Source organism: Hippopotamus amphibius, chromosome 16 (genome assembly GCF_030028045.1).
Source record: "Hippopotamus amphibius kiboko isolate mHipAmp2 chromosome 16, mHipAmp2.hap2, whole genome shotgun sequence".
Classification (NCBI taxonomy): Eukaryota; Metazoa; Chordata; class Mammalia; order Artiodactyla; family Hippopotamidae; genus Hippopotamus; species Hippopotamus amphibius.
The window spans coordinates 62,122,923-62,148,842 of NC_080201.1; the positions used below are offsets into that span (position 1 = coordinate 62,122,923).

General features: G+C 39.5%; 2 protein-coding genes across 2 annotated transcripts; one reads left to right on the top strand and one right to left on the bottom strand.

The window, feature by feature from the left end:
* Nucleotides 1-1,075: 1,075 nt before the first annotated feature.
* LOC130838283 (zinc finger protein 11-like) lies at nucleotides 1,076-23,490 on the bottom strand. Its single transcript, XM_057711139.1, has 5 exons — nucleotides 23,267-23,490; nucleotides 16,645-16,768; nucleotides 9,355-9,481; nucleotides 8,746-8,844; nucleotides 1,076-4,775 (listed from the first exon to the last, which is right to left on the bottom strand). Exons 2-5 carry the CDS (start codon nucleotides 16,720-16,722, stop codon nucleotides 1,774-1,776), a joined length of 3,306 nt encoding a protein of 1,101 aa, XP_057567122.1. The 5' UTR covers nucleotides 16,723-16,768; nucleotides 23,267-23,490; the 3' UTR covers nucleotides 1,076-1,773.
* Nucleotides 23,491-24,203: 713 nt separating this feature from the next.
* LOC130838167 (ras-related protein Rap-2a-like) lies at nucleotides 24,204-24,781 on the top strand. The gene has a single exon (XM_057710910.1). The coding sequence runs from the start codon at nucleotides 24,350-24,352 to the stop codon at nucleotides 24,779-24,781; it is 432 nt and encodes a 143-aa protein (XP_057566893.1). The 5' UTR covers nucleotides 24,204-24,349.
* The last annotated feature ends 1,139 nt before the right edge of the window (nucleotides 24,782-25,920 follow it).

Here is a 25,920-nt window from a genome sequence, read left to right on the forward strand (position 1 = left end):
TAAAAGCTGTGAAAAACTGGGTTCTTTAAGCCTAGACAAGGAACATGTACAAAGGAACAGACAGGGTAAATTTTTAAAATATTGGTTCAGAATGATACAAATGAGTTTTCATTGTATTTTTTGTGACTTTATTAAATTTGTTAAAATTAGTTCCTAGCAGTGGATGCAGAGTATCAGTGCAACAAAAGGCCACAAGAAAAACTCAAGTAGGTGAGTTCACCACTCAAGGTCCAGAGAGAATTGAGGGGCCACTGAGAGGGGCCAAGGCAAGAATCACACAGAGAAAGTGGCTGTACTTGGGGTGCAGGCCTTTATAAACTGACCCTGGGTGAAGTGCTCTGGGCTTCCCAGGCGAAGTGTGCATTAGTCAATTCAAACCAAGATGAGCAGGATATTGCTGAGCTCGAGGAAGGTGTCACTGAAAGGGTGAATGTGAAGTGGAACTTGGAATTCAGCGAGACTGTTGATCTCAGGGAAGGTTGTTACCTAGTGCACATGCTACCAGACTGCCTGATGTGAGGTCCAGGCACCTGCAGGCTGCCTGGCTACACAACATCATGGAGCAGTTCAGGGAAACTCTCAACACCCCTCCTGTATAATCCTTGTTATTATGACCACCAGAACGTCCCAGTAGTTACAGAAAGGGGGAAAAATACAAGATAGAAATATGGAAATTATATGGCATTATTTTAGGTTTAAGGCCAGTAAGGAAACTAACTGTACATTTTACATTATGGTGTCCTTAATCTTCTAATGCAGGGGTCCCCAGCCGGTCAGTCACAGACAGGTACCACACAACAGGAGGTGAGCTTCTGGCCAGTAAGTGAAGCTTCATCTCCGACTCCCCGTCACTCCCAATACTTCCTGAACTGCCCTCCCCACCCCACGGCCATGGAAAAATCATCCTCCACAAATCTGGCCCTTGGTGGGGAAAAAGGTTGGGGATCACTGCTCTAATGAAGAACTAATACAAATAATTTCCACTTCGTATAGAAGGACTTCTCCCACCCCTGAGGCAGCAACAATCATAAACATCAGTTCACACACACACTAGACACAAAGCACAGCTTGTGGTAATTTGTGAGTTTAATTACATTTATTTAGGTTTTCAAATAATCTCAAATCATGTCAATATAAACAAGGACAGTGATAATCTCTGTACCTATACAAACATCCACCCCCTTCAAATTGGGATCCCCTCCACCACATCAATTTTCCACGTGTTATAACTATTGATGACTATCGAATTCTGATTGACACTAATCAGAGAAAAGAGGTATTGACTGAGTGATTTCTAGTGTGCCTCCTCTTACTTATTTAGATTTCATTTTTGACTAAATATTTTTCTACATTGTTTACATCATTCGAATACCTTTCCTATATTTACTCTCTGGTGTTTTTTACGCTGGATATTTCAGACAAACCTCTTTCACTGCATTACATTTGTAAGGTTTCTTTCCAGTATGTACTCTGATGTTGAGTGAGGTGATAGCTCTGCCTAAAACCTTTCACGCACTCTACATTTATAAGGTTTCTCTGCACCATGAATCATCTGATGTCGAGTTAAGAGTTGAGCAACTGTTAAAGGCTTTGCCACATTCTTTACATTTATAATACTTCACTATGAATTTGCTGATGTATACTAAGGTATGAGCTCCCATTAAAGGCTTTCCCACATTCTCTACACTTAAAAGGTTTCTCCCCAGTATCAATCCGCTGATATTTACTAAGACTTGAGCTCTGAGTAAAGGCTTTCCCACATTGTTTACATGTCTATGGTTTCTCCTCTGTATGAACTCGCTGATGCTGAGTAAGTTGTGAGCTATCAATAAAAGCCTTGCCACATTCTATACATTTGTAAGGTTTCTCCCCAGTATGAGTTCGCTGATGTTTAGTTAGGCTTTCACGCCACTTATAGGCCTTGCCACATTCTATACATTTATAAGACTTCTCTTCATTATGAATTCGTTGATGTTTACTAAGAGTTGAGCTCTGAGTAAAGGCTTTCCCGCATTCTCTACATTTATAAGGTCTCTCCCCAGTATGAATTCTCCGATGTTTAGTAAGGTGTGAGCTGTGATTAAAGGCTTTCCCACATTCTTTACATGTGTATGGTTTCATCCCAGTATGCATTCGACGATGCTTAGTAAGGTGTGCGCTATGAGTAAAGGCCTTGCCACATTCTATACATTTATAAGGTTTCTCCCCAGTATGAGTTCGCTGATGTTGATTTAGGCTTTCACGCCACTTATATGCCTTGCCACATTCTATACATTTATAAGACTTTTCTTCACTATGAATTCGCTGATGTGCACTAAGCTTTGAGTGCCGATTAAAGGCTTTCCCACATGCTGTACACTTAAACGGTTTCTCCCCTGTATGAATTCGCTGATGTACAGTACGATCTGAACTGTGAGTAAAGGCTTTGCCACATTCTTTACATTTGTAAGATTTCACCCCAGTGTGAGTTCGTTGATGCTTAGTTAGGCTTTCACGCCACTTAAAGGCCTTGCCACATTCTATACATTTATAAGACTTCTCTTCATTATGAATTCGTTGATGTTTACTAAGAGTTGAGCTCTGAGTAAAGGCTTTCCCACATTCTCTACATTTATAAGGTCTCTCCCCAGTATGAATTCTCTGATGTTTAGTAAGGTGTGAGCTGTGATTAAAGGCTTTCCCACATTCTTTACATTTGTATGGTTTCATCCCAGTATGAATTCGCTGATGCTTAGTAAGGTGTGAGCTATAAGTAAAGACTTTGCCACATTCTATACATTTGTAAGGTTTCTCCCCAGTATGAATACGCTGATGTAGATTTAGGCTTGCACGCCACTTATAGGCCTTGCCACATTCTATACATTTATAAGACTTTTCTTCACTATGAATTCGCTGATGTGCAGTAAGGTTTGAGCCCCGATTAAAGGCTTTCCCACATTCCGTACACTTAAAAGGTTTCTCCCCAGTATGAATTCGCTGATGTATAGTACAATTTGAGCTCTGAGTAAAGACTTTGCCACATTCTTTACATTTGTAAGGTTTCACCCCAGTATGAGTTCGCTGATGTTTAGTTAGGCTTTTATGGCACATATAGGCTTTGCCACATTCTACACATTTATAAGGATTCTCTCCAGTATGAATTCGCTGGTGTTGAGTCAGGCTTGCATGCCACTTAAAGGCCTTGCCACATTCTATACATGTATGAGACTTTTCTTCACTAAGAATTAGCTGATGTTGAGTAAGACTTGAACTCTGCTTAAAGGCTTTCCCACACTCTGTACCTTTATAAGGCTTCTCTCCAGTATGAATTCGCTGAAGTTGACTAAGATATGAAAAATTATTAAAGGCTTTGCCACATTCTTTACATTTGTGTGGTTTTTCCTCAGTATGGATCTGCGGATGTTCAGTAAGATTTGATCTCTTATGAAAGCTCTTGCCACATTCTGTACACTTATAAGGTTTCTCTTCAGTATGAATTATCTGATGTCGAGTAAGGTTTTTGCACCAAGTAAAGGCTTTACCACATTCTTTACATTTGTATGGTTTCTCTCCCGTACAGATTCGCTGGTGTCGAGTAAGGCTTGAGCTCTGGCAAAAGGCTTTGCCACAATCCTTACATTTATAAGGCTTCTCTCCAGTATGGATTCGCTGATGAAGAGTAAGATGTGATCTCTGATTAAAGGCTTTACCACATACTGTACATTCGAAAGGTTTCCTTCCAGTATGAATTTGTCTGTGCCTACTTAGATGTGATGATGTAGTAAAGACTTTTCCACATTCGTTACACTTGTAATGTTTCTGCCTCACATGAATACTCTGATCTTGAGTAAGTTTCAAAGGCTGCTTCAACACATTACTATATTCGCTACAGTTAGAAGTGTTCTCTCCAATATGAATACTGTCATATATACTAAGACTTGAGCTGTGATCAAGGACATTCCTACATTTACTACTTATGGCATCGCTGCTTGCAAATTGAGGTCCTTGTTGTCTCATAAGATTGGAGTCTTGGTCAACGTCACATTCCCTTTCCTTGCATGAATAGCTTGTCACACCTATAGAAATTTTCCTGTAATTATTGAAGGCAGATCTGTTGCTTAAGCCCTTACTCATTTTATTACACATGAAAAGTTTTTCTGCATTACCTATATCATGATATCTATTAAACAAAGGTGGCTGAATAAGGTCTCTCTCATTATCTTTAACATTACAGATTCTGTAACAAGCAAAAAGTATCTGTTGTTTGGAGAATGATGAACCCTTGCTACAGGATTCCTCCAATTGTTTATATTGAGATTGTTTTTCTTCATTTTCAAATTTCTGGTTTTCAGGCATGCTTGAACGCATGTTTAATTGAAGGCTATGTTCAGAAAGGTTTGAATGAGGATTTGCAGTAGAGACTAGATGACTTTCCAGATTTTCCAAATTTCCTTTCAGAGAACATATACGTTTCAAAAAATGATGTGGGTCTTTGCTTACAAACATACGTTTCTCTACAAATATAAAAGAGTTCAATGGGTGTTTTCCCCACTTTGATTCATATCCTTGATTTCTTTTGGCTATCACGTTTGCATTACAGGAAACTGTCCCAATTAGGTTTTGTCCATAATAACATCCTCTCTGCCCTTCACATGGCCTCGTATATTCCCAGCCTTCCATGAAGTTTACCTTTCCAAGGCTACATCTTTTATATTCTCCCAGCTTCACTTTTTGGTGTAAGTCTTCTAAGCCTGACTTTTTTGACATCAAACATTGGGTTTCGTGAGAAGGCACAGCTGAAAGATACCAAATAACAAGTTATTCGGGTACTATTCTCACTGAATATACTTTACAATTTATATAAAATTGATGGCCCCTTAGCTAAATTAAGAATAAAACAGAATAAAACAGAGATGACTCAACTAAAACCAGAAATGAAAGTGGAGACATTTTAAGTGATACCATAGAAAAAAAAGCAATTACACAAAACTATTATAATTATATGCCAACATACTGGATGCTTTGAAACATTTGTGAATTTCTAAAAAGATACATACTACACTGACATTAGCAAAAATGGATAAAAAACTACAACAAACCTACACAATTAAGTAGACTAAAAAATTAATTTATAAAAATTCCCAACAAAGACTATCCCTCATCTATATGAAGCAATTGGTTCATTCCAAAATCATTTCATGAAAAATTAATACCAACTCTCAAAAACTGTTTCCAAAGTATGAAGAGAAGCAAAGTTATCAAAACAGTTTCTATGAAGCCAGTGTTAATACTTGCCTTTGTTTTTTTGAATTTTTAAAACAATACATTATGGTATATACTCTTTCTCGCCTTTACGTTTTTAATGTTTCTTTTTATTTTTTTTATTTGGCTCTGCCTGTTTTTATTTGTGGCACATGGTTTCTTTTCAGTTGTGGCATGCGGGATTTAGTTCCCTGACCAGGGATCAAAACCGGGTCCTCTGCATTGAAGTGTGGAGTTTTTAATCACTGCACCAGCAGGGAAGTCCCTTAGTATCATTTTCAAACAAAGACACTACAAATTAAGCAAACAAACACACAGACACACACACAGAAAATACAACAAGCCAGTATCTGCGATGAATACTGATGCAAAAGTCCTTAGTAAAACACTAGGAAAATAAATTCAGAAGCACATGTAAAGTATAATCCACAGTGAAAAATTCAGAATTATTTGGAGAAGTCAAGGTTGTTTCAATAAATTGAAAATTTTAAAAGTATATTAAGGGCTTCCTAGGTGGCGCAGTGGTTAAGAATCCGCCTGCCAATGCAGAGGTCATGGGTTCGATCCCAGCTCCAGGAAGATCCCACATGCCGCGGAGCAACTAAGCCCGTGTGCCAAAAAAAATTCTAAAAAAAAAAAAAGTATATTAAGAGCATATGCACAGAACGAAGGTCATGCCACACAATTGTATCAAATGATGCAGATAAATAAACAACAGTCAGGAATTCATCACAAAAAACACCCAATATAGGAATTGACAAAAACAGCCAGAATGTAATACAGATCTCATACAAAAAGATGAGTTACCATCATATTCAATAGTGAAAGACTGATATCTTTTTCCCTATATTCAAAAAAAATTTAAGAATCCAGGGACTTCCTAGGTGGTGCAGTGGGTTAGAATCTGCCTGCCACTGCAGCGGAAATGGGTTCAATCCCTGCCCTAGGAAGATACCACATGCCGTGCAGCAACTAAGCCCATGCGCCACAACTATTGAGCCCATGCTCTAGAGCCCATGAGCCACAACTATTGAGCCCATGTGCTGCAACTACTGAAGCCCATGTGCCTACAGCCCGTGAGCCACAACTGTTGAGCCCATGTGCCACAACTACTGAAGCCTGTGCGCCTAGAGCAGATGCTCTGCAACAAGAGAGCCCACCACAATGAGAAGGCCGCGCACCACAACGAAGAGGAGCCCCCGCTTGCCGCAACTAGAGAAAGCCCGTGTGCAGCAACGAAGACCCAACACAGCCAATAAAATGCATACATACATACATACATACATAAATTTAAAAAAAAAAAGAATCCACACTGTCACCATTATCATTCAGCACAGTAGTGGGTTTTGTACTCAAATCGATCAGGAAAAAGTAGGAAAAAATAAGTCGCTGAAACCAGAAAGGAAGGAGTAAAAGATCTCTGTTCACAGATGAAAAAAATCCTATATAGAAAACCCTCAACCAACCACATAAAAAAACAGAGAAGTCATAAAGTTAACAAAAATCTAACAAAAATTAGTTGTATATTGGACTTCCTAGATGGCGCAGTAGAATCTGCCTGCCAATGCAGGGGACATGGGTTTGATCCCTGCCCCAGGAAGATACCACATGCTGCAGAGCAACTAAGCCCATGTGCCAAAACTGTTGAGCCTACGCTCTAGAGCCTGTGAGGCACAACTATTGAGCCCATGTGCCGCAACTACTGAAGCCCATGTGCCTGGAGCCTGTGCTCTGCAATAAGAGAGGCCACTGCAAAGACAAGCCCATGCACCACAAGGAAGAGTAGCCCCTGCTCATCACAACTAGAGAAAGCCTGTGTGCAGCGAGAAGACCCAACACAGCCAATAAAATAAATAAATAAATTTATTTATTTGAAAAAAAAATTAGTTGTATATTTATACACTAACAAAATATTCCAAGAAAAATATTGAGAGTATATTTTCATTTCAACTAGCATTAAAGACAATAAACTATGTGGAGTTAACCTGGTGAAGCTAGTGGAACACTCGCTTTATAAAAATTATCAAATATTCCTGGAAATAAGTAGAGAACAGATAAATAAAAACACATTCCATATTCCTGGACCGGGACACTTAATATTGTTCACTGACAATACTACCAAAGCTGATCAATTGCTTTGAAGCAATCTCTTTCACAATCCCAAGAACTTTGGCAAAAGCAGAAAAGCTCCTTTTAAAATGAAGGTGGAATATCACATTACACTGTGTCTCTATGTGAATATGGACAGTTAGCATTTACCAACATGTATCTGTCTACTTTCTCTTGTTTAAAAAAAGAAAAAAAAAACTTAAAAAAATGGGGTTATAGAAGGTCAGCAAAGGGTGCGTTTGAGATGTTTGGGTGGGTTAAGTGGGCATTTTGACAACATGGCTTCTTCTTTGGCATGTTTAATTGATATTTAACGGACATCCTTGCAGTTTAAGATGACACTTTTAAAATAAAATTCTCTCCTAATGATGACCTGAGCCCTGCCACTCAATGGGAGAATCAGCAGAACCTGTAGGATCTTATTTGCAATTGACATTCTCTATTGTAATTTTGTTCCTGTTTACTTTTAAATTTTTCTTTTTGTTTCACTGGAAAGGAAAGATGATGCTCAGTTTTAAACGTTAAAAGTGTACAAGTTGCTTTGTTACAATAAAACTAAATGTGTACACACACACACACAAAATAAAATAAAATGAAGGTGGAATATCACAAAATAGTAAATATCCAAAATAATCTGGTGAAGAAAGTAAAAAGTTGGAAACACAACACTTCCTGATTTGAAAACATACTACACAGCAATAGCTATCCAAACGGGATAGTACAAACATACAAACAGAATAATGGATCAGCAGAGAGAGCACAGAGAGAAGCTCCTGTGTTTCCATCAAACAATCCTCAATAAGGGTGTCTACTGGACACAACTGGAAATGGATTGTTTCTGAAATGGTGCTGGGAAAGCCTGATGGACATATGTGAAAGAATGATGTTGAATCCTTACCTAATGTCACATATAAATGTTAACCTAAAAAGGACTGAAGGTAGGGATTGGAAATTACAAAGCAGGCAACAAACAATATCTGTCCCCAGCATTCCCAGATGTTTGGCAGTATTTCTATGACTCCACTAGCTCACTTCTGTCTTAAGACAGAAACAGAACGTTCAAAAGGGCCTATCATAGTTACTCAGAAATGGGCAGAGTTTTCCTAGGACCCCAAGAAATGGAAGAGCAGCCAAGTCATGCAGGTTGTCACAGGCCAGGAGGAGAATCTTGGTTCTGTGAATGTGAAAGGGAATCACTAGAGAAGAACACATGAATGAGTTGAGACAAGAATGGGCAGGAGATGATCCTCTATGACAGTGACAGAAGTATATCCAGGCTTCTCAAAAATCATTTCCACTGAAGCACATCTTCCCAAACCATATGACAAAGTATCACTTCCTCCATGATCCTTGGACCTCTCACCTCATGCATCTGCTCCCTCCTTTCACACGTACCTGGGACTAGGGCTGTTTTCACCACCATGTTCTTTATATCCCAGGGATCTTTGATGTGCTCCAATAAGGTGACCAGGTCTGGCTTGGAGACTACAAGTCCTGTTCATAAGGAAAGCAACATATGGGTTGATGGATATTCATCAGTTTATACTCCAATGTGTGCTCAGGTGAGAAGAGAAGGCATTGTAGAATGTTAATAGAGTCTAGAAAATGATTTCCCCAAATACTTGATTGAAAGCATCTTTAGGATATTAACAAATACATAAAACTCACATCCTGAGAGTTTTGTCAAGTACTACTAAGTGAAAAGCAAACACTGGATATCAGATTTTAAGATGAGAAAAAAACTATTTTACACCACCATACTTACAGAATTACCACTAATCTACAAAGAATGAGATAGATCACCTCAAGAAAGAGAAAGGTTAGAACTGTGATGAATCATCATGAAGTCTTTTGTTCTAAACTCAGAAATTTCCATTTTTTTGCTAGAAAGCAGGGATCTGAAATTCTATTGTAGGAAGCAGACGATTTCAGGAGACCTTCTAGAAATGAAGAAATCAAAACCCTGTGGGTGGATAAGGAATTCTGGAAGGAAGTGATCCTCACCCAAGGAGGCCAGGTTCCTGTAGTTCTCTAACATCACATCCCTGTACAATTCCCGTTGCTTGAGGTCCAGGCAGTCCCACTCCTCTGCAGAGAAATCTATGGCCACATCCTGGAAGGTCAACAGTCCCTGAAATAAAAAGGACATATACAATGTGGCCATGGGAAGACTTCATAATGTGTCCCAAGATAAAAACAGCAAGACAAGGGAACTTGTTTGATTTAGGAGAGTGTCTGCTATTACACAATAAGATAATTTTTTTACACAGTAATATTCTCTACCATATTTCTAACCCCAAGAAAAGAGGATAACATATGATCCACAAAACCAATGTAGAGATTCTTCTTCTCTGGAAGAGAAAGTAGAAAATGATGACATCAACAAGGCATATGCCTTTTTTGAGTGGTGTACTTGTGTTACATAGGATAAACAGTCTATGAAGCAAAGGAAGAATACTTTTAAAAAGCAGATTCTGATTCAAAAGTTCCGTGGTGGGGCCAGAATTCCACATTTTGAACAAACTCAGTTTTAACTTGTGATGCCAAAATCTCTGGTCCACGAATGCTCGCTGTGAATAGCACAAACGTAGAACAGCAAGTTCAGAATTCATAGCTCATGTTCAAATTTGAGTGTTTCATGGATTTCACAGATCTAATACAAGAGTAAGCGTAGCATCAACAATCCTTTTGACTATTTGGAATATACGAGGGTGTGTTGAAAATAATCCGCACTCTGCTTATATTCAAACTTCTCTTGCCTGCACTGCCTTATCAGCACTTTCCCATCAAGGCTACTGTCTCCCCAGTCACTGCTGTGCAGGTGTGAATGTGTTACATCAGTTCATCTGTAACTGCAGTGCGAGCCACAATAGATGCCCCACTTGTGATTGGCATGAGAAGAGCAGCGTGCCATCATTCATTTTTTAGGTTCTGAGGGTGTCCCTTGTGACATTATTTATCAAAGACTTTGTATGCACGCTTTTGCCCACACTTTCAAGACTCTGCACAATCTTTGTTTGGAGGTATTAAAGCATCCTCCCTATCGTCCTGACCTTGCTCCATCAGACTTTCACCTGTTTTATCCCCTGAAAGCAGCCCTAAGAGATGAAGATTCACTTCTGAGGAACAAGTGAAGACAGTGGTGCATACGTGGCTCACAGCTCAGCCTAAAACATTTTTTAATGAGGGAATACAAAAGCTTGTGGACAGATGGACAAAGTATATTGAAAAGCAAGGAGATTATTTCACAAAACAATGTATCTGTCTTTTCTCAAGGTTAATTAAAATAAATTCTGCAGCCAACGTGCAGGTAATTTTTGACTCATCTTTGTACTATATACCGTTCTAACAGTTTTTTACATACTTTTGAATGGGCCACATAAACAATTTAAGACCAGTAATACTGCTGTTCCACCTTTTTAAGAATATTTTGTCAAATGTTCAGTATATGGTAGAGCTTGGGTTTTACTTCAGCATATCTGGACAAGAATTTATCTAAAGAGAACAAAGAGAAATACACAGAGACAACCCTAATGAATGTTTCTTACAATTTATATAACTGGTAAGAATGCTAAAAACAAGAAAAATGAATCAAATAATGTTAACGTTTTCAAGAACACAGGCATACACTAAAATGGGACCTACATACCTATTAAAAGTAATAGAGACAAAATAATCATGTCAATAAAATCAAGATTATTTTAATTGGTTCTGTCTTATACTTCTCTTTGTGGATGATACTCTATATTTCTAAATACATGAGGGTGCAAACCCACACAACAATATAGAATAAATTAGAGCTCTTGGTTCTGAATCTTTTATTCCTTGCAAATCTGGATCATTTGTGTTGAGCTATGTTTTAGAAATATAACACAGTTGAACATGTATTCATATAGGATTCTTGTAAATATTTTGGAAAATACAAAGATGTAATAAGAACACTACATCTGTGACATAAGCATGGAGTGCAATGGAAACTATCAGACCTGGGTTGCGTGATGAAAACCTCCATGCCCAAACCCAGTATCTCTACTAAACACAGGTGAGTGTTCATTTTCCAAAACAAAGAGAAACGAAGAGGATATGGAGTTTCTACACTACCTATCGTAGTTTGTGCACATCCCTCAGTAAACCTTTCCAAGACCTTTACTAAAGATAATAGGGAAAGTTTTGAACTTATTATTAGCACAGGAATCTCAGGAAAGCATGTGAACTTGTGAACAGCAGGTGCAGTGGGATAAATGATAGCAGGTGACCAACAGTGTGTCCACAGAAAGACACATTATCACTGCTTGGGTATTTCTGGTAAAAACATGGAAATCATAATCTGATTCTATCACAAAAATGTCAGTTTTGTGCAAATTTCAATTCATATATACCTCCCTTGTTCTGTATCCTAAGAGTTTATTTAAAGAGTAAGTCTTCCACCGCCTAGATTAATGGAAATAAAAACAAAAATAAACAAATAGGACTTAATGAAACTTAAACGCTTTTGCCCAGAAAAAGAAACCATAAACAAGACAAGACAACCCTCAGAATGGGAGAAAATGTTTACCAATGAAGCAACTGACAAAGGATTAATCTCCAAACTACACAAGCAGCTCATGCAGCTCAATATCAAAAAAAACCAACAACCCAATCCAAACATGGGTAGAAGACCTAATAGACATTTCTCCAAAGAACACATGCAGATGGCTACCAAACACATGAAAAGATGCTTAACATCACTAATCATTAGAGAAATGCAAATCAAAGCCACAACAAGGTATCACCTCACACCAGTCAGAATTGCCGTTAACAAAAAATCTAGAAACAATACACGCTGGAGAGGGTGTGGAGAAAAGGGAACCTCCTGCACTGATGGTGGGAAAGTAAATTGGTAAAGTCACTATGGAAAACAGTATGGAGGTTCCTTAAAAAACTAAAACTAGAACTACCATAAGACCCAATAATACCACTACTGGGCATATATCCTGAGAAAACCATAATTCAAACAGATACACGTACCACAATCTTCCTTGCAGCACTATTAACAATAGCCAGGACATGGAAGCAACCTAAATGCCCATCAACAGATGAATGCATAAAGAAGATGTGTCACATATAGACAATGGAATATTACTCAGCCATAAAAAGGAATGAAATTGAGTTATTTGTAGTGAGCTGGATGGGCCTAGAGTCTGTCATACAGAGTGAAGTAAGTCAGAAAGAGGAAAACAAATACTGTATGCTAATGCATATATATGGAATCTAAAAAAATGGTACTGATGAACCCAATGTCAGGACAAGAATAAAGATGCAGATGTAGAGAACGGACTTGAGGACATGGGGGGAAGGGGGGGCAGGGGAAGCTGGGACAAAGTGAGAGAGTAACACTGACACATACACACTACCAAATGTAAAATAGATAGCTAATGGGAAGCTGCTGTATAACACAGGGAGATCAACTCGATTGCTGATGATCTACACAGGTGGGATAGGGATGGTGGGAGGGAGGCTCAAGAGGGAGAGGATATGGGGACATATGTGTAGCTACAGCTGATTCACTGTGCTGTACAGCAGAAACTGGCATAACAGGGTAAAGCATCCATTCTAACCTCCTCACCAAATATGCTTTTACCTTTCACGTTCTCTCTCTTACAGGCTTTCTCAATCTTTCTAATATGGATAAGCTGAGAATTTTCCATCATTTTGATTTGTGCTTCTCTTTTGATTAACAACTCTATATTTAAAATGTTTCTATCTTTTCACATTTTACTACAATCATTCAAGAGAAACCAGGCCTCTCCTTTAAAACTGTGCTTAGACATTTTCTCAGCCAAAGAATCAACTACTCTACAACATACAGCTTGCACAAAACAGTAGGAAAGAAACACAATTCAGTCAAGTTCTGTGCCACATTTTAATGACAACCACCTTTCCAATAACATGCTCCTCATTTCCCTTTGACGCATCATCACAATGGCCCTTGCTCTCCACATCTTTACCACCAATTGGTGGATACACAAAGACCCTGAATAACCAAGGATTTGAGAAAGAAGAACAGAGCTGGAGGAATCATGCTCCCTGACTTCAGGCTTCACTGCAAACTACAGTCATCAATGCAGTATGACACTGGCACAGAAACACACACAAAGATCAATGGTACAGAATAGAGAGCCCACAAATAAAGCCATGCATTTATGGTCAATAAATCCATGACAAAGGAAGCAAGAATATACAATGGAGAAAAGCCAATCTCTTCAATAAGTGGTCCTGCCATGAAAGCAACCTAAATGTCCATCAACAGATGAACAGATAAAGAAGATGTGGTATATATATATAATGGAATACTACTCAGTCATAAAAAAAGAATAAAATAATGCCATTTGCAGTGACATGCTTAGACCTACAGATTATCATACTAAGTGAATTAAGCCTGACAAAGACAAATATCATATGGTATGTGGAATTTAAATACCAATAGACATGAGCTTCTCTACAAAACAGAAATAGACCCAAACATAGAAAACAAACTTATAGTTACCAAACGGGAAAGGAGTGGAGAGAGACAGAAATTAAGATTCTGTGATTAACATATACACACTATTATATATAAAACAGATAAACAAAAAGGACCTACTGTATAGCACAGGGAATTGTACTCAATATCTAGATGTTGGGTATAATTATAATTAAATTGAGTATAATTATAATTATTAATTATTATAAGATTATAATATCCTTATGATAACCTAAAGGAAAAGTAACCTAATATATATATATGTGCATCACTTTGCTGTACACCTGAAAGTAACACAACATTGTAAACCAATTACACTTCAATTTAAAAAATGTATTGAGACCTCATAATCTGAATCTGATAAAATCAGTCTAAGTGGGTACACAACTGGGAAATACATGTTTAAAAATCAAATGATATTCTGAAAGAAATTAAAGAGCATGCAAATAAATACAAAAACTTCCTGTGTTTGGACCTTCCCTAGTGGTGCAGTGGTTAAGAATCTGCCTGCCAATTCAGGGGTCACGGGTTCGAACCCTGGTCTGGGAAGATACCACATGCTGCAGAGCAACTAAGCCTGTGTGCCACAACTATTAAGCCAGCGCTCTAAAGCCCGCGAGCCACAACTACTCAACCCAAATGCCACCAACTACTGAAGCCAATGTGCCTAGAGCCCATGCTCCACAACAAGAGAACCACCACAATGAGAAGCCCGAGCACTGCAATTAAGAGTAACCCCCATGAGTAGCACCCACTCGCTAGAACTAGCGAAAGCCCTCGTAGCAGAAAGACCCAACGCAGCCATAAATTAATTGATATATTAATTTAATAAAAACCAAAACATCCTGGGTTCCTTCCAATCCTGTGGAATGGAAGCTTAACCATGTTAACAGTGTCCATAGGAACCAAAGAGAGCTATAGATTCAATGTAATTTCTATGAAAACTGCAAAGGCATTTTATAACTGGAAAAAAAAAATTATCTTAAAATTCACATGGAGTCTCAAAAGAACCACGTAGCCAAAACAAACTTGTGCAAGAAGAGCCAAGCTGGAGGCATCACATTTTCTGATTTCAAGACATATTACAACCTAGAGTAATAAGGCAGAGTGGCACTGGCATGAAGACAGACATACAGACTAATGGAAGAAAAAACATGACCCCAGAAATAAGCCAATCCATGTACAGCCAACTGATATTCCATAAAGGTGCTAAGACCATACAGTGAGGGAAGATTCTCTGTTTAACAAATACTGGTGGAATGGACTTCCTAGGTGGCACAGTGGTAAAGAATCCACCTGCCAACGCAGGGGACACAGGTTCGAGCCCTGCTCTGGGAACATTCCAGATGCCACGGAGCAACTAAGCCCGTGCGCCACAACTATTGAGCCTGTGCTCTAGAGCCCGTGGGCCACAACTATTGAGCCCATGTGCCGCAACTATTGAAGCCCATGCGCCTAGGGTCCGTGATCCACAACAAGAGAAGCCACTACAATGAGGAGCCTGCGCACCACAATGAAGAGTAGCCCCCACTCGCAACAACTAGGGAAAGCCCGTGTGCACCAACGAAGACCCAATGCAGCCAATAAATAAATTAAATAAATAAATAAATAAATAAAACTCTACAAGGGAGTGTCCCCATTTAAAAAAAAAAAAACACTGGTGGAATAACTGGATACTTACATCCAAAAAAAATGACATGTTACCCGTCTCTTACACCATGCACCAAAATGAACTCAAAATGGATGAAATATGGAAACATAAGACCTGAACATATAAAACAACGAGAAGCAAGAAGGGGACATTTTCTTCACTTTGAACTTGGCAATTATTTTGTGCATAGTGCACAGGCAACAAAAGAAGGCTTCTGTTTCATTTCACCATGAAATGAAAAGTGAGGGTGTCCCAGAGACTTAAGAAACTAGTGTTACAATGACTAGCCACAGTGAAATGAAACACTACACTCTTTAAAAATTGCATCTTGCAGATAATTTTACTGTAAATAAAGTCAAAGAGAAATCAGATTGTTTAAAATGTGTATATTTTATTCTCTCCAGATATGAGAACCATTCACCAATGGTGCCCTTTACTCTGTTGCCCTCTCCCTTGAAAAAACAGAGCGGACAGCCCGCCCCAGACCTGGAACAGCTGGATTTCACTGAAGGACAACTGGCAAGCTCATCTTGTCTATGAATACAGATGCCAGATTTTAAAGTATTAATCAAAATGTAACCAATTATCAATTAAATTTCATTATGAACATATTTCCCAATAATGAATGCTTTACTTCCTCTAAACACTATAAAATGGAAATTTTTTACGTTTATTACATTGAAGAAAATAAAATGCATTTCTAAGTATTTTTGAAACTTCATAATTTGTCAGCGATTCCCAGTCTTATATCATCCATTTCAAATCCCTCCTTTGGGGAGGGCAGGGGCAGAGCCAAATACCTTATGCATATCCTAGAAGCTTGTCAAAATTTGAGATTATTCATATCTTACACATTATACGCATGCCATAAAATTTATCATAAGAAATTGTTAATCCCAGATTTAACTCTCACCCCAAACCCCTAGATTATAACACAAAATCATTTTAAAATATTTAATATCATCTAACATCAGTTCATTTTCAAATGTTCCCAAATGGCCCATAAATATAATCTGCTGTGTGTATGTGCACTAAGAACACTTAACATCAGTTCTATGCGCTTAAAAAAATTTTAAGTGTGAAATTCTTAAAACTATTAAGTACACACAAAATGTACAGCACAACTCTAGCACTTATTCACCTTGCATAACTGAAAATGTATTCTTTTTGAACAGCAACTCTCCATTGTTCCTTTCTCCCAGCCGTTGGCAAGCAACATTCTCTTCTGTTTCCATAAATTTCACTGTTTTGTGGGATTTTTTAACCTGGATTTAAACAGATTTTATACACAAAAATTACTTCTTGTAATCCTTACGTTAAAAAATCTATGAATGTAATAGTTATATTATTAATTTAAAGGGGGCAATATCATTAAGTTAATAAAACAACTTTTAAAATTTCGATAGTTACACAAATATAATTATTGTAAAAGGAATAGAAAAACAAACTGCTGGAACACTGAGGATTCACTGGAATAAAACATGGAGATAAACAGATAAAGAGACACCAAATCATCATTTCTTATTAGCACTGTTTTGGCAGACACAGCCAGTGTTCGGAGGAATAAAAAATTAGGACAGCATGCAATTTTGGAAGAGAGAACAAATAAGTTTGTTGTTGGAAGATGGAGTAATTGTCTACATAGCCAATGTAAGAAAAAGTGGTTTACGGGAAAAAAAAAAACCTGTTAGTATTGTAGAAGCAGGATATTTTAGGAAAATTACTGGATGCAGAATGAATCTATCAAAATCACATACATTTCCAATCAAGTAAAACCTAATTTAGCAGCCACAATTAATTAAATAATGTTGTGAGATTAAACCTCAGAAAAGCTGCGCAAAGGGTTATAAAGAAAGTCAGAAAATACTCCTGGCAGACAAAAACTTAATCCAGATAGACAGTGACCCAAATCCATATCTGGGAAAAGGTATAAAAATATAAATCCTCCCTAAACTAATGGGTGATTCAATCGATTCCAATTAACAAGTAATAAATTTTTCTGAGAACAAGACATGACTGTTGAAAAATTAACAAATCAAACCACAGGACCAAATGAAGGGAAAGGAAAGTTAAAGAAACACAGCAAAGTGAGGTGCTCATTGTAGAGATACCATGAGCTGTTGCAATGAAATAATAATGAAGAGAACCTGGGATGGAATGTTAACCTAAGGTTAGTGCAACAGGGACTTCTCAGGTGGCACAGTGCTTAAGAATCCGCCTGCCAATGCAGAGGACACAGGTTCGATCCCTGCTCCAGGAAGATCCCACATGCCACGGAACAACCAAGCCCGTGTGCCACAACTACTGAGCCTGAGCTTTAGAGCCCGTGAGCCACAGCTATTGAGCCCATGTGCTGCAACTACTGAAGCCCACGCGCCCAGAGCCCATGCTCTGCAACAAGAGAAGCCATGGCAATGAGGAGCCCGCGCACCACAACAAAGAGTAGCCCCCACTCACCGCAACTAAAAAAAAAAAAAGAAAGCTTGCACACGGCCAAAAAACAAAAAAAAATAGAAATCATTTGGAGAGGGGAATTTACAGGTCCACTATATTTTGGGAAGTCTATGGACTGAAGATTTCTAAGGGAGAAAAACAAATATTTCTTCAATATCAGAAATATTTTAATACAGTTTTCTACAGAAAACATTTGAAATCTGATTTAAAATACTAAGCATTCCAAAATCGGATGCATAAAATAATTTGGTTGACTTAAGAGATATATATATTTCAAAACCTTTAGCATAAGAGTAAAGATACAATGTTTTTGGAAGCTTAGAAGCTGAGAATATTTCTTACAACATTTTTCTCAGTGGTGAATTAGCAAAGACAATCACAACTTTCCATTATGAGATCACAGAACGCTAAAGAAACTGTTAGGAGTGTTTGGGAGAAGCCCTTTCTTTTCCATCACTCTTGGAGACCAACAAGGTCTCACATGTAGCGGAGCAGATAAATGCTGAGGCCTGAAACACAAGGAATGGATAGAAAACTTGGTTTCTTTCATTGGATTCCAGGTCTCCCTGAGGAATTTTTTTATCTGAGATTCAGTTCCTTCCTAACTTTCAGACCACTGAGCTGCATCATTGTAAGTCAAATTGCAACCAAACAAATAACCTGAAAGATTTTCCGGGACAAACAATTAAAATGATGGAAATGATGCCAGCAGTTGACATGAGCCTGGTTCGGTGTTTTGGTGTGTTTTGGTTTCTTCTGTTCTGTTTTGATCTGCCTGATGGATACCTGAAGGACTGGCTCAAAGTACTTGCAAAACTATACCTAGGTGGAAGTGCTAACCTGAGGGCTTGGTCAAAAACACTTAAAGGTAAATATAGTAGCCACTGCCACCTAGGGCAAGGGATAACAACTTGGGCAGACAATAGACAAATTGAAAACCCTGAGAAAAAAGTGGGAAGTGACTTGTACTGAGAATTAAGGAGATTGAAAATCTCCCACATATTTCAGGGAATCTAGATATATTTGGGCATGCCTAGGACTGGGATATGAGAAAAGACCTGAGAAGCACCTAAGCCTTCACCTCCAGCTGAACATCAGATTCTCTGCTAGCAAGAAGTGAATGTTAAGGCAGAGTTGTTAACTCCTTGCCTGTGTAAGGAATTCTGCAACAAATGGAGCTCATCCACAAAGAGTTTAAGGTGGTTTGGTGTTGGTTCCTGGTGGTTAAGGAAATCTGTCCAATCACTAGCTGACCAATAAGCCAACAAAGACTTCAGTGGCCACACACTGCAACGAAAACGTATCACACAAAATTAGTTAAGAGAAATAAAGACACACCAGCAATCACAAGAAACAACAACAAAGTCCAGGACAGGCGAGGGTGGGAGGGAGTGGAATATGACTTCCAAAGTTTCAACATATTCAATATATCCCATGTTTTAAACAAAAAGTTATAAAGCAGGCAAGGCAACAATAAAGTATAACCCATACAGAAAAATCAATAAATAAACAGCATAAACTGTCCATAATGGAGCCCAAACTTAATAAACAAAGAATATACAAACTGAATAAACACTTTAAATCAACTATTTAAGCTAAAGGGAATGATGGACACAGAACTAATGAAAATAAGTAAAACAATGTTTAAAAAAACAGACACTATCAATAAAGCGATAGAGACTATAAAGAGAAACTGAACAGATACTGTGGAGCTGAAAGGGAAATTTACCAAAAGGAAAAATTTCCTAGAGAAGTTCAGCCATCAGATTTGATCAGGCAAAAGGGAGGATCAGCAAACTTATAGGTATATCCATTGGAATTACCCAGTCTAAGAAGCAAAAAGAAAAAAAGACTGAATGTAAATGAAAAGAGCCTAGGAAACCTATAGATACACCAGTGGGCCAACTTATGAATAATGGGAGTCCCAAAGAGGAGAAAGAAGGCAGAAAGAATATCGGAATATGGTCAAAATTTTCTTACATGTGAATAAAGACATGAATCTACAAATCTAAAAACTGAATGGACCCTACACAGGAAAACTCAAAGATCCACACCATAACAAAGGGAAAGGCACTTACCTGGTGGCGCATCAGTTAAGAGCTTGCCTGCAAATACAGGGGATATGGGTTTGATTGCTGGGCCCAGGAGATCCCACATGCCTCGGAGCAACAGAGCCCAAGAGCCACAACTACTGAGCCTGTGCTCTAGAGCTTGAGAGCCACAGCTACTCAGTCCACATGCTGCAACTACTAGAGTCCGTGCTCCAAAATAAGAGAAGCCACTGCAATGCAAAGCCCAAGCACCATAAGGAAGAGTAGCCCCCGCTCGCCACAACTAGAGAAAGCCCATGCACAGTAAGGAAGACCCAACGCAGCCAATAAATAAATAAATAAATAATACAATAAATCTTAAAAAAAAAAAGACAAACGGAAGGAGAATCTTGAAAGCAGCAAGGGAGAAGGTATTCATCACATACGAAAGATTCACAATAAGATTAAAAGCTGATTTCTTGCCAAAACCATGGAGTCCAGAGATAATGGGATGACATATTTGAAGTGCTGATAGAGAAAAAGAGTCAGCCAATTTTATCTCTAGCAAAACTCTTTTAAAAATGAGGGAGAAATGACTTCCAAGATAAACAAAAGGTGACGGATTTTTTTTTTTGACTAGACCTGCCCTATGAGAAATAAAAATGAGAACATTTCTTTTTTCTTTTCCATTATGGTTTATTACAGGATATTGACTATTGTTCCCTTTGTTATACAGTAGGACCTTAATGTTTATCCATTCTATATATAATAGTTTGCATCTGCTAATCCCAAACTCCCAATACATCCCTCCCCCACTCCCTCACCCTGGCAACCACAAGTCTGAAAAGAGAGAATATTTCTTAATTCATTCTATGAAGCTGGCATTATTCTGATACCAAAACCAGACAAAAACATCACAACAAAAGAAACCACAGACCAATAAACTTCATGAATATAGATAAAAAAATCCTCAACAAAATACTAGCCAAGGGGCTTCCTAGGTGGCGCAGTGGTTAGGAATCCGCCTGCCCATGCAGAGGTCACGGTTCGATCCCAGCTCCAGGAGGATCCCACATGCCGCGGAGCAACTAAGTCCATGTGCCAAAGAAAAAAAAGAAAAAAAAACAAAATACTAGCCAATTGAATACAGAGCGTACTAAAATTATACATCGTAAACAAGTGGGCCTTATTCTAAGAATTCACGGGTAGTTGATTCAACATATGAATATCTTTCAATATAATAGACCACATCAATAGGAGGAAGGGGGTAAAAAAACCTACATAATCATCTTATTGTATGCAGAAGAGATATCTGAAAAAAATCCAGAAACTTTTCAGGAGGAAAACACTCTGCATACAAAAAGTGAACTTCCTCAACCTGATAAACATCACTTATGAAAACCTCATAGCTAAGAATGAAATAGTAAAACTTTTCCACCTAAAATAGGAAATAGACGCCCACTTTCCCAACTGCTATCCAGTTATCCAACGTTTGTGTTAAAAGTTCTACCCAGAACAATTAGGCAAAAAAAAAAGAAGAAATTAAAAGTATACAAACTGAAAATAAAAATAAAAAGTATCTCTATGAGCAGATGACACAATCTTGTATACCAAAAATTCCATAAAACACACACACACAACCTATTAGTCTTATAAATGACGTCAGCAAAGTTCCAGGATACAGTATCAACAGATGAAAATCAATTTTGTTTCTATATACCAACAATAAACAATTTGAAAAAAAATTTTAAATAATTCCACTTACAATAACGTCCAAAGAATAAAATCTCTAAAAATGAATTTAAGCAAGCAGATAAGATACATATAGACTGGAAACTACAAAACATTGCGGGTATAGATAACTAATAAGGACCTACTGTATAGCAACAGGGAAGTCTACTCAATACTCTGCAATGGCCTATATGGGAAAAGAATCTAAAAATAGAGTGGATATATGTATAACAGATTCACTCTGTACACCTGAAACTAACACAACATTGTAAATCAATTATACTCCAATAAAAATTAAAAAACAAAACAAAACCATTGTTGATAGAGATTAAAGAAGACCTAAATAAATGGGAAAACACTCCATATTTATGATAACATTCACTGACATGGTCTATAGATTCAATGTAAACTATCAAAATTCCAAGAACCTTTTCTGGAAAGGGAAAAGATGATAAAATTCATAGGTAACTGCAAAGGACCCTGAATAGTCAAGAAAATGTTGCAAAACATATGATATACACAGAATAGATAAATCCACAGACAGAATGCAGAGTGGTCGGTGCCAGGGACTGCGGACTGAGGAAAATGTGGAGAAACTGCTTAGTGGGGAATGAATGCTAATCATACTCTCTGAAGAATAAACAATGGCATACACATGTAAGGAACACTTGCGAGAACAACTGTTTGGCCAATGGTCTCACCGATATGTGGTTATGAATTTGGCAATTTTCTCCCTGGAATAAATCCCTGTACTTGAGACAACCCCAAATCAAACAGGATGATCATTAGTATACTTAACAGTGCCACACTGCCCTTGAGAGACACTGGTGTGATGACCCACAAAACCCAGAAGTGTGGTGGGAACTCTAGGAGCTCTAGGATCCAGGGGCCATAACTCAACCAGAGAGAAATGTACCTGGGCCCAGTTGGTATCTATAGGTGCCTGCTTACTCTGAAACTCCTCTTGCATGTTTCCTGCCTACCTCTGTTACTATGTAGCCCTTGTAACTCTAAAAACAGCCCAGAGGCCATGAAAGAAGAGTATCCAATCAAATCACATGCTACCTTCCTTGTTACCTCATTTGGGAGACGAAGAAAGCCTAATATATAAGAGCTTAACTAAAAGTATAAAAGGAAATGCCCCGCTGTGTTCCAAGCTCAGCCTTTGCATAGGAATCCGCTGGGCCTGTGCCAACACAAATAATGGCTGCTTCCTGCGTGTAGCCACGGTGTTCTGCTTCATTATGTAAAATCCTACAACAAGGCCTCTATGGGCCAAGAGGGTCGGGGATGAGGGGAGAGGCGCACAGTGTTTGCCTCCATCTCAAAAGCCCATCTCCCCCGACGCTAAACACCGCGGGCTGGGAGGGGTGGTCACGGAAGGCTTTCACCGCAACACCGCGCGGCAGGCGGCTCTACCTGCCTGAAGGCCCCAAGTCCGCGCGCGGGGACGGCCTCACAAAGACTTTAACCCAAAATCAACGCGGACGCCGACCCAGCAGTCAGTGGTCAGGCTTGGGGAACGCTCACCCGGACGCCAGAACTTACCCAAGGTGAGAGGCACGGGAGCAGGAACTTTAGCGGCCGTAGCAACCCCAAGTCCCCAGGCGTGTAGGACCGCGGACTAAGACGCTCAGGTTTAAACTCTAAACGGCAAAAGGTCACAGGCGCCGGCGAGACCCGAGACCCCCGCGAACCTCTTCCGGGCTGCGGGACACTGCGCACGCGCGCTCCTTCCAGGACCCCCTGGGGGCGGGGCCTAGGCGGAGCGCCACCGGAAATGGGCGTGGATAGCGGCCGGGGCGGGGGCCGCGGAAGGGCGGGGCAGAGCCGGGGCGGGGCCTGGGCGCCCTTCAGCTGTTCCCTGAGGGCCGGCGGTCGGGGAACTGGGGCCTGGTTCCGGGTCGTTGTGGGGCGATGGTAGGGTGCAGGAATGTCTCCTGCGATTAAAATTTAACTTCGTGTAATTAAGCAAAGAATGCAGTTGTCTGTGCCGGAAGTGGACACACGAATGTGAAATGCGTGGGCCGCTTGGTGGGGACGTCAGTCAGAGCATCACATCTATTTCCATTCCCCACTGCCCCTGTGCTCAGTCCTGGCCTCAGCTCCACCTGACAGTGGGCGGTAGAGGAATGAGGCATGGGATGAGTTGGTCACCAACCACTGCTTTCAGAAAGTTAAAAAGGAAGAACTGGTACAGACTGTGTTGTTTTTTTAGTACTTGTTAAATTCCCTTCCACACCTGAGGCGAATGATAAACTCAAATACCTTTGAGATAAATTTTTGAGACGTCATAATTCATTTGTCAGTAATTTCTAAATATACCAATTTCCAATCTAAATCTTTATTAATTTTAAAATAGAAAATCGGGCTCCGGCGGCTCCTTGGCTCCCGCTCCCTGCTCGCCCTCGGTGTCTGCCGGCGCCTGCGGGGCCGCGTTGCCGCCCGGCTCGGCCCATGCCCAGGGCTGCTGCTCCCTCCGCTGGCGCCCGGGGGGCCGCGGCGGCCGCGAGGTGGGGGCGGCCGCGGGAGGCGGCGGGGCCGGCAGCCGGCGCAGGGTCCGGGCGCGCGGCGCGGCGGGCGTAGGTCTATGTCGCGGGCGGCGGCGGCGGCGGCGGCCGCGGAGGGACGATGCGCGAGTACAAAGTGGTGGTGCTGGGCTCGGGCGGGGTCGGCAAATCCGCCCTGACCGTGCAGTTCGTGACCGGCACCTTCATCCAGAAATACGACCCCACCATCGAGGACTTCTACCGCAAGGAGATCGAGGTGGACTCGTCGCCGTCGGTGCTGGAGATCCTGGACACGGCGGGCACCGAGCAGTTCGCGTCCATGCGGGACCTGTACATCAAGAACGGCCAGGGCTTCATCCTCGTCTACAGCCTCGTCAACCAGCAGAGCTTCCAGGACATCAAGCCCATGCGGGACCAGATCATCCGAGTGAAGAGTTTGAGTGCTTTGTTTCACAACTCAAATTTGGCATTCTGTGAACCCACAGCACAGCTCTTTGTCTCCTGGATGTTACTAGTAGCGCTTGTGCAGAACCCCAAAGGAAACAAAGTTTAAAACTTGCAAGGGGGAGAGGGGCGGGTTGGTTTCTGCTGGGAAAAGGGCAGCTGTGGAAGTATAGTGGAGACATTTTCAGATTGAACAACCACAGAAAAACCCTATCTTTGCAGTATTTGACAGTAAAAATTGCTCACACGTATATGGTTAAAGATGTCAAGTCCAAAGGAAAGAGACCTTTCTCATTTCATAGATTGGATGGTGCCAAGGCGTTTCACAAAAAATGAACTCTCCAATTAAGATCAAACTTTAAAGACAGATTATCAAATGATTTGAAGACATGACTCAGTGGGGTTAAGAAAGTATTAGTATATAGGATCACAAGTATCCCATTCACATTAAAGAATGCTACTTAACTTTTTTAAGTCTAGCTGCCTCATTCCTCTCAAAAGCAAAAAAGAAAGCAAGAAAAGGGAGGGAAAAAGGTATTCCTAGAAATAAAACAAGTTTCTTCAAAGGTGTGATTCAGATATTAGCTAATTTAAAGTAAATGCAAATAAGATCTTTCCTGATATGAACTCTTTTTTGCTAAAGTGTGCATTTTAGAAATATGAATGGTAGCCTAAATGGCTTATTATATTTGTTTTCTCTTAAATTGACTGAGTATATTTTTTCCTATAATTTCAAGCATCAGAAATGTAATATCTGAGTTCAGAGTTTTAGCAAATTTTTCTAATTACTGTTTAAGTAGGTTACTGTTTTGTCTGATTCTTATTAGTTAATAATTGCTAATAATTTTGATTTAGTGTAATTTTGTTTTTCTTACCCAATTCTAACTATAGCCGTAAATTTGTAGACGTTTGCTGAAAACTGGTTGTAAGTGTACTGTAGACATAATCTCATTTTTAGTCAGTTTGAGTCTACTCATTTTGAAAGAGCAAATACCAAGTCACGTGTACTCAGGGGTTGCTCAAAAATTCATTACAAGAAACAGATTTTTAATGCCACGTATGAGATCAAAGCGGAGGCCCTCTCCTGAAGCCATCCCACCCCTCTTAACTCACTGAATATACACTTTAACAGCTAAACTAAAATTTAGTATGTTACTTCTTTCATTAAATTTTAAACCAGAATAAAGTGGATATTTTTATCACCTTTAAAAAAATAATAATAAATAAAATAAAATAGAAAATCAAATT